Source organism: Gadus morhua, chromosome 18 (genome assembly GCF_902167405.1).
Source record: "Gadus morhua chromosome 18, gadMor3.0, whole genome shotgun sequence".
NCBI classification, from domain to species: Eukaryota; Metazoa; Chordata; class Actinopteri; order Gadiformes; family Gadidae; genus Gadus; species Gadus morhua.
The window spans coordinates 7,234,216-7,248,628 of NC_044065.1; the positions used below are offsets into that span (position 1 = coordinate 7,234,216).

The 14,413-nt window shown below is 46.0% G+C and overlaps 1 protein-coding gene across 7 annotated transcripts in view; it reads right to left on the minus strand.

The window, feature by feature from the left end:
* LOC115531146 (rho GTPase-activating protein 23) overlaps positions 1-14,081 on the minus strand; it is a 45,212-nt gene extending 31,131 nt beyond the window's left edge. For 3 of the 7 annotated variants that reach the window (XM_030340235.1, XM_030340233.1, XM_030340231.1), the window contains exon 1: positions 3,720-4,258. In XM_030340235.1, the coding sequence (XP_030196095.1) occupies positions 3,720-3,773 (54 nt within the window). In that variant the 5' untranslated portion in view covers positions 3,774-4,258. Of the gene's footprint in view, positions 1-3,719; positions 4,273-13,517 lie in introns of those variants that run through there. The other 4 variants (XM_030340230.1, XM_030340229.1, XM_030340232.1 and 1 more) reach the window with 3 other exon arrangements.
* Positions 14,082-14,413: the final 332 nt, after the last annotated feature.

Below are 14,413 nucleotides of genomic sequence, written 5' to 3' on the forward strand. Positions count from 1 at the left end.
TGGAATACGAACAAACACACACTTAGATGAGATGGAACACGAACAAACACACACTTAGATGAGATGGAACACACACCCAGCCTCACAAGATGGAACACAAACACACACACACACACAGATGAGATGGAACACACACACACACACACACACACACACACACACACACACACTAACACACACTCCCAAGCAAGGTTGAACACAAACGATGAGATTGGAACATAAACACACACACAAGATGGAACACACAGACACACAAACACACACAACATAACAGAGCCCCATTGTCACGCCTGCTTTTGAAAACAAGTTCAGGCACCCCCCTCCAACACCCCCCCCACATCCCTCCAGCCATCGGACTGAAGCTCCTTCCCCTAGCTCTCGCTATCAACCGACACCACCTTACCACACACGACCTTTGACCTCTCATTGAGAGACCTTAGATGAGAGAGGGCATGCCGTCTAGCGATGACCATCTTGTTGTCACATACCAAAGCCCACTCTCTCGTCGCATCCTGAGAGTCTAGTTTATCCCGTCCCACTGGCGTTGCACACCGTGTCACACTTCCGCTCCGATGCGTCTGCGTGTTCAACGAGGGCTCGGAGGTTGTAGGCCACACGCCGATGCCACAATGAAAGACCACTGAAGCCCCTGTTCTCATGAGACTCGGCCGATGAGAATCGGCCCAGATTTTCTTAATCGGTGCATCCTTTAACCCACATGAACACCTGCCATTCACAGCTCCAAACATTACAAAAATGATAAGGTTATTCGCTTGGGCCGTAGATTAATTACTTTTGGACCCTGGCTACTACCTTCTGCCATCACCTTGTTAGGACACAACCTAAAAATATGACCTAAAAAACTCACATTCCAGGTGTAGATAGGCCTATAGGGCTGCACAGGCAAGATGCATCATGGGGGTTTTTGTTGGAGATAATGAGAGGTCTCAAGAGGGTTTTTGTAGTCAAATACTAAACGTAAATATACTACCTAACAAAATCTTTGTTATGCCACGTCTCGCATGAAAAATGCTGCGGTAGTTACTAACACAACAATGTCTCCTCACAACGACAAATCATTTTACGGTTAATGACTAAACAATTACCAAAAAGCCATAACTACGAACAAATCCCAACGATCCTATGCTTTCGTAACGACGGCAAATTATTTCGAGGTGACATCGCAATGGACAAGCCCTCTATATCCCCTAAGCTATCTGTCCCTGTCCTGTACTGCACCCTGGGCTGTACAACGCATGGTTTTTGGTCGGTTGAAAGGGGTGTGGTGCTGTTGTGTCAGAAGGCAGGCCAGGGACTTGATGGAACTTGGGCACAGCTGCAAGTAACTAGCTCCAACTCTGTATCTCTTGCAATTATGCGGTTCCTTTCCTCTCTCGTCGTCGCATCACGTGACACACAAATACACACCATATAATATCACCACAGCGCAGCCGAATTTACCATGTGGGGACTTTGTATTTCATGTGCATCGCATCTTTGGTCACACCCCCGTCGGTCCATTGCTGTCATGTCTGTGTGCCAACATCAAATGTAAACATTCCAAGTGGATAGGTCACAGCCAGCTATTATCACTTCTCTTGGGAAGCGGCTAAGTGGTTCTGTCGCTATAAAGGATGGGATGGAGCTGTTGTGACAGATCATGCTTTAATAACAGGGCTAAAGGACTTTCATGTTCCCCTCTTTGCCCGCATCCCCCATGAAGAACTTAAAGTGACAGTGTTTATACGCACTGATAACGACCAGGCCTATTGTCGGTCTAGCTGCCTGCAAATGAACGCCTAGCGAGGGTACTAAAGATGGGTGAACACGACTCGTGTGAGAATGGCAACCCCATGCTTCCGCAATTCTCAATAATTAAAATGTGTGTCTTTTTTTTATTGTTGTTTTATGTTGGTATTGGCGGGCAATGGCACCCATTACACTCCTAACCATGCCTGGATGTAGCGATCAGTCTTATGCTTTCCTTCTCAAGGATTCTTCCTTGAAGATAAAGGGAGTTTTTCCTTGTCCTTCTCTGGAGCAAGTGTAACGGTTGTTATAAAATGTTGCATGGGAAGCCCTTTGATAACCGGAACTGTGATTCAGCTTAATGGACTTGATTTAATGTTCAACATCAGTCTAGACTGGATGGGTTATGTTGCTTGCGCATGACAGAACATGGCAAATGTTCCTCCATTGTGAACTAATGAAGACAAATAGAGTCTGGACTGTTATACACTGATGAGCTGCCGCTCGTTGCGGACCTACTGAGGGTAGATCGTCGAGGAGCTAGTGCACACATTCAAGACTGTACCGGTGTAGTCCATGGAGGACCTGGTACAGACATATAAGGCAACAACAGTCTGCTCTACCAAGCACACAGAATGTGCTGGGGTGGGCACGAGTGATGAGTTTATTAGATACAGCAATGATACATTTCCATCTATTTTTTTGTCAACCGTATGCGTTTAAATGGTTGTTGCCTGCTGATAATATGTTTATTCACTCTTGTTATAATACCGGTAAGGTGTTTTAGCGATCTGCTGTGTTGTGTAATACCAATTTTTATTTAATATTTACTTATGTGGGCCAACATTCAGAGGAGTTGCATATAAACTCAGCAATCTCAACAAAGAGGATTCTGGCTTTAAATTGTTGGGATGTTTTATTGGAATTTTCTGAAAGCATGTAGCATTGTACTATTGGATTTGTAAGTTAGTCAGATATCAATTAGTTCTAATGACAACAGACCAGCATAGAAATCAATGCAGTCCTGTATCGCTTGGCACAGTGCCTAATACCAACACAACCTAATAGCGTGTACTGACTGCTACATAAACACAGATAAGCTAGTGATATGGTTATTTCCACACAAACATAACCTATGATGGGTAATTTATAACATCAAGCCTCTTGCATTCCGTGTATTGGTATGTAACTCGCCATGGAATTTCACAGCATTTCACAACGTAGAGAAATTAGGGATTTCACTGAGAGCATACAATGTGTCCTCTGTGCCGACTATCATATGTGGGCTGACATATGGAGATGCTGGCACTGTGAAGTTTTCATTGTTCCCCTGCCCACCCATCCGAGACACGTTTGTACAATGGGGGTATGACTGCATTACTGAAGCATACACAGTAATTCACACGTTTAGTAGCAGGAAAAGTTCAGTTCAGACCGCTCTGTCAATGTGAAAGCTCTTACAAAACACAAGTCATTCAGACTTCAGGCTTTATGATATAATCAATGTGGCAACGTTTGCAATACATAATTAACGAGGGTACTTTATTGATTAGTGTACCTTTTAATATTTCATGTACATCCCTCATCCACACTGTGTAGGCTGTTTTATCTAACCTAATACTCGGGGTGATGGTCTAAAATCTGCAGTAAACGCCCGCATGTCCTGGGACTGCATGTTGAATCTGGTAGTAGGAAAGTGAATGAAGTCATCCAATGCACTGCATGTTGCACTGCACTGAAGAACACAACGTGAACTTTGAATGCAAACAGCCTGCTGAGAGAATGAGCATGACTGATGAACGCCGGCGGATTGTGGCAGAAAGCAGCACAAAATGAACCCCTGTCTAGCCGGTGTTAACGACATAACAAATCAATAGCCTTGTTACAATTTAAACCTTATTTAAAGTTAATAAAAAAAAATCACGGAACAATGTGAGAGACAGTTACACATGGGACTGCGGAGTACTCACTGGTCTGTCAGAGTGGGGTGGGATCCCAACAAGGCAGAAAGCGACTCCATTCATTTGACTAGTGGAGCCTCAAGGTCTTCTACTGGCTGACAAAAAATGTTCTTTCCAATTTAGTTAACCACTGACGACATGATGGAGAGGTCGTCCCCTCTCACTGAATTCCGGCTGTCACCTGGTTCAAAAAATAGGAGGATAGTATGTCTCCTCCCTCAGCCTCGGTAGTCAGTAAACATCCCGCGGCTACTACAACCTAACGTCGTTCATCCCACGACGGACCGCCCGGAACGTGATCCTGCAAATGAGCGTTATTGGCGAGAGAGGGTGGGACGTTCAGTTACAAAGGTTTAGCGGCGGGAGAGAGGGTGGGGCTTCTGAAATAGTGGTGCGATATTGCTTTGTCAGATTCTTCATCAAACCTCAATGCTAATTCTTATTGTCGTTGTTTTTCTTCTTGTTATTGTTCTTGTTCTTGCTGTTGTTATCATGTTTCTATTATTCTCGCTCAAGAGACTGTCAGTTGGGTTACACAACTCGTAGGAACTAAGAGACCGGAAATTGCCTTGCGGTATACCGGTATAACGCTATAATTCAGCGTCTTCTCAACAGCATCACGAGCTGACTCCAGCCCGCCTAGCTCGAGACCCTGTGCTCGAGACGCAACAAAGGTAACGCCCCGCGCTTAGATCATGTCGGCATACATGAAATGATGGCTAGGGGGCGCCATAATCTTCTTCATATCAAACACAAAAAAAGCTGCTTGAATGCAATTAAAAACTTAATCATTGTATAAACCTTTGAACATAGTTGAAGAGATTAACTTGTTTTTCTCTGTAAAGGTGTTGACAGGGTGAGTGAATGCAACATACATCACCTCACAAGTTAGCACCAAAAATGCAATTATGAAAGAATGTAATACTTTTCATTGATCCATGCCCCCACTTATGATAGCTGATATTTCCCGGTTATGTTGTTAGCAGCCGGAAACCCATCCCTCGTAGCACAACAAGACTTTGATGAAAGCAATATTGAGTTCAGATTGGAACTCGCTTCTTTATCAACATGCCATTATCAGAACTCTTTTTAGCAAACCTTTCTATTCTGCTGCCACTATCCATAGTAATAAATAATGCATGGATCAACATATATCTTCAACATTTTCCATTTGGTTCTACATCTAAAAGCAAACTTGAATTAAAAGTGTCTATTAGGGCTACATCTTAAATGTGACTTGCAATAGGTAGAGAAAACTTTCTCAATCTTTAGATGGAGAACGCATGCTGACCAATGCAATTATGCAATAATGCATTGGTTGTGGTGAAAGGGTGGTCATTAATGTATTACAACGCATCAATATATCAATTTTTGGTGGAGTGTTTTGGTCAGCAGCACTTTACCAGAGATATAGAATCCATTTTACAACTATTACGAAAACTAGGCCAACGTATCCACGTGTTATATGCACACGTTTTCATGTTCTATTCTCATCCACTCTTTGCTTTATCTTGTCCGGGTCCTGGTTTGACTTTCTGTCTTCAACACCAATTCATCTCACTACCGCTGTGCATTAAGTATTCTGGAGGAGAGCGCTTACACTTGAAGGAGCAAAGTGTGTATATATGTGTACGTGTGTATGTGGAAATATATATGTGTAGGGTGTAGTCTGTGTGTGTGTGTGTGTGTGTGTGTGTGTGTGTGTGTGTGTGTATGTGTGTGTGTGTGTGTGTGTGTGTGTGTGTGTGTGTGTGTGTGTGTGTGTGTGTGTGTGTGTGTGTTTGTGTGTGTGGCACGGTCACTGGAGCGAAGCAGAACCAATGCTGATGTTTGTCGACAGGTCCCTCGGGCCAGAGGGGAAAGCAGGCACACACACACACATGCACACACACACACGCACACGCACACACACACATTGAGTCATCCTGAGACATTACGCAATCATAGGTCGTGAAATCACAAGGGATAGGATATTTATATATCCGCTCTCACTTTGAGGTTATTGTATTTCTTTGCCTATTAACATGAAGACGGCACAAAGTCTGATGAAAATGATAGCATATGATGAAGACAACATATGATGATGACAACATTCCCTCCAGTACATTGTCTCCAAACTCTGACATCCTTTCTTGCCAATATCTGAACCTGAGGTATCATCATATTATATGTTTTTCATTATCCATGCTGTCATTATCATTATGTTTTCATTATCAGATGTTGTCATTATCCTATGCTGTCATTATCTTCATGTTTTTGCGTTACCATCGATATTAACGGCTAATGATGATTGGGTAATAGCTATTTGTGTGTGTCAGCAGATGCAGAAAACCTAAAAGTTGGCGTCAAAAACATTTTGGGAGAGTTAGAAATGGGGTCACGCGCCAAAGATGTTGGGAACCACTGATCTGGAAAGTCTGGAGACATGAGAGTGAAAACTGATTGGGGGGGGGGGGGGGGGTGATAGCATCCCAACACGATGATGGTTGTAGCAGCAGGGGGTGTAAATCTGTTATTGTGTGTGTGTGTGTGTGTGTGTGTGTGTGTGTGTGTGTGTGTGTGTGTGTGTGTGTGTGTGCGTGTGTGCGTGTGTGTGTGAGTGTGTTGGGTGAGGGGGTTAATCTGGCCTTGTCCCTGAAAGAAGTTTGATCCCTCCACAGGGGGGCGAGGGGTGTCCCCACAGAGGTCCTCAACACCAACCCTCCCCCCCAATCCTTAATCCTTAACCCACAACCCTTTAAACCACACCCACCCTCACTGCCCCACCCCCACCCCATCATCCTCTTTCTCCTCCAAAACTCGAGTGAAATTTCACTCCATTGCTTACTTATGCACTTTTATGTAAAGCGACTCATTAGTGTATTTGTAACCCCCAGTACACCCTGTTTGTGTTCGGCTACACACGTACAAGTACTTATAATATATGAGTTACATCGACTTCATTATCAAACGATTAACACTGCCAGTGAGCTATAAGTATTTATTTGTGCAAACAGCAATATGCTCATAACATTGTGTCTGGCCACACTATTCATATTTAACCATAATTTTCTCTAATAATTCAGTGTGTTTGTGTGCATGTGTTCGCGTCAGTGTGCATGTGTGTGTGTGTCAGTGTGTTGCTGTGTGTGTGTGTGTGTGTGTGTGTGTGTGTGTGTGTGTGTGTGTGTGCGTGTGTGTGTGTGTGTCAGTGTGATACTGTGTGTGTGTGTGTGCGTGCGTGCGTGCGTGCGTGCGTGCGTGTGTGTGTGTTTGTGGCTAGAGACAGAGATGCCCCCATCTGTCTATTTACAGCATCCCAGCGATTTCTCTAAACATCTAATCCTCATTCTGTAATCCTTCCCCTGCAGCAGGGTGGACTAGCAGCCACTACCGTCACCCACCACTAGAGGGAGACACACGGCAGGGCGCTGTCCGACCTTCTCCGTTTCAGTGTATTTTAAATAGCCACAAGAACACACAGAGGAAGAGCAGTCAGAGCAGTCGGAGCAGTCAGTCTTCCAGTTGTGTAACAACTTCTTCTTGAAATGAGTTGTCCCTGCCCAATCACGTAGGACTAATTGGTTTAATTATACTGCTGTGGCTTACGGGACTCGACCCTATAATCACCTGTGATCGACTTCACATCCAAGAGATCATGTAGTGGTACACCTTGTCCCTTAATCCCCTCCCCCACTCGAAGCAAGATGGCATAGCTACACTGTAAAAAACTGTTTACACAGTATTTCCTTTTCTACTCTTCTTTATGTACCCGCCTTTTTCAGGGTTTCAGCTTCTATAATCATCTTGTTTGCTATTTCCATCACAAAGCCTATACTCTTTGTCAGAGACTGCCATTTTCATCACGAGGGGGAGTGTCCACCCATTTGAATGATGGATGGATCCACCTACCAGCCAACCCGGTGGACTGTACAATCTGGTGGAGTTATGGGTTCATCCATCCATCCATCAAACATCTGGCTGAACCCTCCCACTTGTGATGTCACAAGTAGAGTAAGCGGGTAGAATTAGGAATGGTTTATAACGGCAGATCAACGACATCACATGGTGGTAAACTAGGGGCCTTCTAACATTGGAACACATTGAATTGATCTGTGTACATCCAATATACTAATGTTGTTCATATAGTGCAGATTATGCATCCAAACTAAAACCCATCACTTTAGTTTTTCTGCTTGGGAGTCGACCTTGTTTCAAATCTTTTTGAAAGCAGTGAAATCCTCCCCTCCGCTCCTCATTCCTACCTCCAGGTCTCAAAGCTATTTTTATCCCCCGTGACGGACACCTGATCATTATAGAAACCGTCCCTGATTCGGTCCAACGTGCGCAATCCACCAACGCCGGTTCACCACAGAGTGCACTTCAATCTCACCACGCGGAGCCCCACTCAACATCACACAACAAGTTTATAATCCCCGGGATTTAAACCCATCACCACCACCACCACGGTGCACTGCGCTCCCCAACGCAAGGGCACCCCCCCCCCCCCCCCCCCCCCCCCCCCCCCCCCCCCCTCCCCACCACCACCACCCCCCCCAACACCTTTGGCTGTCCTCCTTGTGGGCCCTGCTTGTCAGCACCCAGGGGATGACATCATCCACAGAGTCGCTCGAGGCGGATGAGGGGAGTGAGTGAAGTGTTTTAAACCCTCCGGTACACGCACGTTGTCACTGTAGGTCGTCCCGCTCTGAGAAACCCGATCCATTCTGAGTAACCGGATTTCCAGTGATTTCACACTCACTCTCGGTATCATCAGCTCTCTATCAAACTCAAAAAATGATGATGGGACACATTGGGATGTGTTGAATGTGACTTATTGTTGCTCATCCAACAGCTAGAGAGACAGCACATCTGATGGAGTTGATGACACTGCTGTATTATGTTTTAAGTTCAATCAAGATCTCATCACGGCTGGGATTCATTGTGTACGAGCATCTACAGCATAAATTACTTATTTATCATTTCCAGGGCCGTGCAATGTGCCTGCGATATACAAGAGACACTTTACTTGACCTTAGAGTCACATATTTTACTTTATATTTCTCTGATTGGTTCGATTATTATTTCATCTATAATGAGAATATTCTATTGATGCTGATGCTTTTGTGTTATAGTGCTAGTTGTGTTTATTCTTTTCCATTTACCTTGATGTTTCTGGCCTGATAAAGTTTATCAGACAATTTCCTCCAGATCAATAATTCATCTGTGTCTGTAACTGTATCTTTAAAGAGACCTGCATTCTGATAATGCAATGTGTTACTTTATCACATCTAGAAGAACTATGAAAAATGTTTCCCCATCTGAAACTATTGCAGTGATATGTCTCTCACTAAATTGTGTCAAACCAAATAAATCATCTCTGTTCTAATATACTCTCATTCTTATTAAATGGGCCTCATCTGGATTGCACTGATTTGAGTGACAATTCATATCACACTATCGCTGCACAAATGCGTGTCACATGCTATCTTCAGAGGCAAGCGAAAGCGTCAGGGGAGATGCACTCTGGAGAAAACCCATTATGAGGTCAGGAGACACACACACACACACACACACACATGCACACACACACACACACACACACACACACACACACACTCACCCACACACACACACACACACTCACACACTCACACACACTCACAATGACAATGACAGACACACACACACACACTCACACCCACACACTCACACACACACACATCAAACAGAAATAGGACTCCCGGGCTATTTATAGTAATGAGAATTTTTCAAAAAGCATCACAGGATTATGGGCAAAAAGACATGCATGCAAATGACCTCAAAAACAGCCTGTTTCTGTTCTCACATGACCACACACGGGGAGGAGAGCCAGTATAGCACAGTATAATCCAGAAGAACGTACTCATTTATGAACCGCCAAATCTGCAACTCACCATTACACAATCACATATGGCCATTCCCCAGGGGGTTGTGTGACTGTGTGTGTTTGTGTGTGTGTGTGTGTGTGTGTGTGTGTGTGTGTGTGTGTGTGTGTGTGTGTGTGTGTGTGTGTGTGTGTGTGTGTGTCTTTGTCTGTGTGTGTGTCTGTGTGTGTGTCTGTGTGTGTGTGTGTGTGTGTGCATATATATATGTGTGTGTATGTACGCAAGTGCATGACCGTGTTTGTCTCTGTGTATATGTGTGTGTCTGTGCGTAAGTGTGTGCCTCTGTGTGTGTGTATATAAGTGCGTGTGTGCATGTCTGTGTGTGTGTGTGTGTGTGTGTGTGTGTGTGTGTGTGTGTGTGTGTGTGTGTGTGTGTGTGTGTGTGTGTGTGTGTGTGTGTGTGTGTGTGTGTACAGATGGTAAGACCCTCGCTTTAGAATCAGCGACCGTGGTTGCAGCGCACGGATGACATCACAGATTAGAACACACACACGGAGCCCCTCCCCCGAGCAACGGGTCGGCAGCGTGGTGATGACATCATAATCCACAAGGTTAACAGCATCACAGGAGACAAAGAGACGATGGGGAGGGTTAAAAGTCAGCGCACGTTTGTAAACACTGCATCACAGGGAAACGTCTGAACGCTAAATGGATCATTCGCTCACACAGGCCAGGAGTGCATCTTTTAAATTGCAACAATTTAATTATGATGCATAGACGGTGAATCAAACAACACATTAAAAAGCATCATCAAGTTAAAAAAATATCCAATTAGAACCTCGGATACATCAAATGGTCGGATCAGTGCATGTGCCAGATTGATCCTACATTACAGTAAATTGTTTTATTGTCTATTATAGGCACACATTATAGTCTGCTCTCGGTCAAACATGATGTTGTTTGTTTTAGTGATTGCGGTGGTTATTGTTCCTGGTTTGAGTGTGAAAAGCAGGTTGATATTTAAAAAAATCCCACAATAGCAAGGAGCGCTTTGAATGCATTCCCCACTCATTAAATCAGCGGGTGGAGGGGGGGGGGGGTGGTATTGTCTTGTGCGGTGCGTCCAATCACATGAATGCAGAACACACTGAAGGGCAGCTGCAAAAACACAATGTACATGCATACGTGTGTGTGTGTGTGTGTGTGTGTGTGTGTGTGTGTGTGTGTGTGTGTGTGTGTGTGTGTGTGTGTGTGTGTGTGTGTGTGTGTGTGTGTGTGTGTGTGTGTGTGTAAGGGGGGGAAGGATATGTCTAAATGTGTATTCATGCCTAGTAGGGCCCTACCTTTGTGTGATAGTGAGGAGTGTGTGTGTGTGTGTGTGTGTGTGTGTGTGTGTGTGTGTGTGTGTGTGTGTGTGTGTGTGTGTGCGTGCGTGTGTGTATATTACATACCAAACGGGAAATTTAACAAACACACACACACACACACACACACACACACACACACACACACACACACACACACACACACACACACACACACACACACACACACACACTTAAGTGTCTATTGAAACAAGTCATTCAAACTCAATAGATGTTACCTGATACATTCCAGTTGTAAACAGTGTGTGTGTGTGTGTGTGTGTGTGTGTGTGTGTGTGTGTGTGTGTGTGTGTGTGTGTGTGTGTGTGTGTGTGTGTGTGTGTGTGTGTGTGTGTGTGTGTGTTTTTGTTAGTTTACCCCAACTTTCGGTATCAGTACAAAAGGATAAAAAACCTTTCTCTTTGTATACATTTTGTTTGGAACATAATCACGTGTCACGTGTCTGTGAATGTGTGGATATCACACTCAGACACTCTGTACCGAGCATTGTACGTATATACATAGACATATACATATACTTATACTCATAAAAGAAGGAGGGGGTGAGGCTGGAGAGTGTTGTGTCGTGGATCTGAAACAACAGTGACCAGTAGAAAGTAAAGAAACAAGTCAGAGAGATTTAGAAGGGGGGGGGGGGGGGGGGGGGGGAGAGAGTGCACAGTGACTGACAGAAAGAGAGAGAGAGTGCACAGTAACAGCCTGGCCTGAGCATTAACAAGATCAAATGGAGAGCGACGGTTGGACAAAACGGCCCGAGGACAGATAGAGAAGAGAGAGTTGACCAGCAAGTAAGGGAGCAAGGACTAGTTGGGTTGGTTAGGTGGGGGGTGAGGGGGGGGGGGGGGGGGGAGTTTCCAGAGATAGATGACCATGTGATGTAACATCATTTATCCCTGCAGGAAATCTAACTTTAAAGTGCCAGCCTTGCCAAACAACAACCAGAAGGGTTTGGTCAATTACGCCAAAGAAGGATGTTTGTACAGCGATAGAATACACAGATCCATGTGAACCCTTGTCACGACCTCAACAGGACTTTCCGCTTACGTAAGGCCACATTAAAAAAAATGTCCCCCCCTGTGAAACGCGAGTCCATCCTTAAGGCAATGCATGTGCAAAAGAGACACACACAGACAGGCTCACGACGCACAGCACAAAAGAAAAAGGCTTCCTCTGTGTGTGTGTGTGTGTGTGTGTGTGTGTGTGTGTGTGTGTGTGTGTGTGTGTGTGTGTGTGTGTGTGTGTGTGTGTGTGTGTGTGTGTGTGTGTGTGTGTGTGTGTGTGTGTGTGACTCAGGCTCAGGCCCAGTGTGTAGGACGTCTACTCTGCCCCGGGCCCCCCGGGGCCCTCATGTACGGGTGCGGAGTGCGGTTAGCCGAGATAGCGAGGGTCTCGCGCCACGAGTGGCCCCCAGGCTAAAGCACAGGAAGCAGCAGAAAGGGGTCCGATACGCAGTTCCTCCCGCGGCTGTGATGTGTGCTGCTTCTCTACGAGCCAGAGGTGGATGTGATACTTAAAGGAGAAGCAGGTTGGACTCACAGGGAGACAGTAGCTGTTTAGTTGTTAAGTGTACTTGTGCTGTTTAGTTGTTTAGTGTAGTTGTAGTGTTTGGTCGTTTAGTGTAGTTGTGCTGTTTGCCACAGAAAACGCAGCTCTTTCAGGGGAGGTATGGAGGCTACTCCGTTATAGTGTTAGCCCAATGGAGACAGAGTCTTCATACTGCAAAAAATCTCCAGACTCAAACTAGCCACCCTCCAGTTAAATCACACCGGCCTCCGCCCACTAGTTTACTTCACTCATCCTGAAGGCCTCCTACGTTCTGAAGCCACTCTAGAAGTATTTCCCAAACAGTTGACTTTTTAACAAGAGTTTGAACCAGACAAATAAAAAGCAGTTCTCCCAGAGGAAAACAGCAGATACTGTTTTCCACGAGTGACCCTGAAAAATCTCCACCCCTCGTCCAGCAAAGCCTCCTTCCAGTAAATACTTGGTTAAAAAAGGGTCAGCTAAGAGCAGGATATCCTGGAACCCGGTCATGCCCCCAGACATGCAAAGAAACACAAAAACAAGGCATCCCTTAAACAGGGGCAGTGGACACGCTTTCTCCATTACATCTGGACCAGTCACTGGGCTCCCCTTATCTGAGCCTCCGCTGTCTCCCACAACACACTTCCCCTTCGCTCTGGGTGTTGTGACAGAACAAAACCACACACTATAAAACCACCAGAGCTCGCTCCCTCTGTTTCCATCACACTGCACTCCACAGACGGTCTCGGTGAAAGGGGGGCGGCCGAGGCACACACAAACAAAACAGCCAGAATAGAACCATCTCGCTGGCTAAAAATACACAGTGGCTCTCTGTGGGAGATGCCCTCTCTCACAGACAGAGAGGCATGTGCAGAAATACCCCGTCTGGCTTCCATGGACCTCGTTGTACAACTTCCAGAACTGGAAGTTTCGTGAAAAGGAAAGGGTTGCTCCGAGGAGAAAACCAGGACATACACTGGAGGGAATTTCAAAAGTGTGTGTCTGTGCGTGTGTCGGTGCTTGTGTGTGTGTGTGAGTGTGTGTGTGTTTACCTTAGCCATGGTTGTCTCTTCAGCAGGACTCCCAGGTCCTCATCTGTGGCATGGCGTGTAATGAACAGGTGACCGCCTCACCTCACTCCTCACACTCGCGCTCACACGCATCCACAAACACACAAGCACACACACACACACACACACACACACAGACACACACTCCCTCAAGCACGCTGCAAGGTGGCAACACACAAGTGTCTGAGGACCTTGCGAGGAGCCCTCACACACACCTCTCCCTCCCGCCACCACCAGCCAGTCTTCTGTCACCCCTGTCACAGATGTCCTCCCGGGATACGCTCCAGGGAGCCGGCCCCCCTCTGGAAAGCTCTCGGCGCCGCCCCTCAACTAACTTTCCGCGTCTCTCCCGCCGGCTCGCCCAATCTGGATCAGATGAGAACGAGACGAAGGGCGAGGGAGAGATATGATAAAGACATCAGGTCGTGGTGCTGCTCGCCGCGGTGGACCGCTATCTGTTCCACGCTGCTGTCTCGTCCCTGCTGCTCCTCCTCCGTCACCGAGGCGGTTGTAAGCTTCGCTCATGCTGTGGATTTCCTTTCATCCACCCCTCCCTCCCACCCTCCCTCGGTCTCCTCTCCTTCCCTCCTCCTTCGCTCTCTTAGCCCCGATGCCTCCCTTCCCCCTCCCTCTTTTGATACTGTACACGCATTAGTGTGTGTGTGTGTGTGTGTGTGTGTGTGTGTGTGTGTGTGTGTGTGTGTGTGTGTGTGTGTGTGTGTGTGTGTGTGCGTGTGTTTGGGGGGTGGGACCATGTGACCTGGCGGTGTAGTAGGATTTCCTACCAGCTGTCGGGCTCATTCCCTTACAGCCAGGCAGCCAATGAGGTTTTATCAGGACTCGGCTGATCATTTGCACCGCACATTGTCCAAAAATAA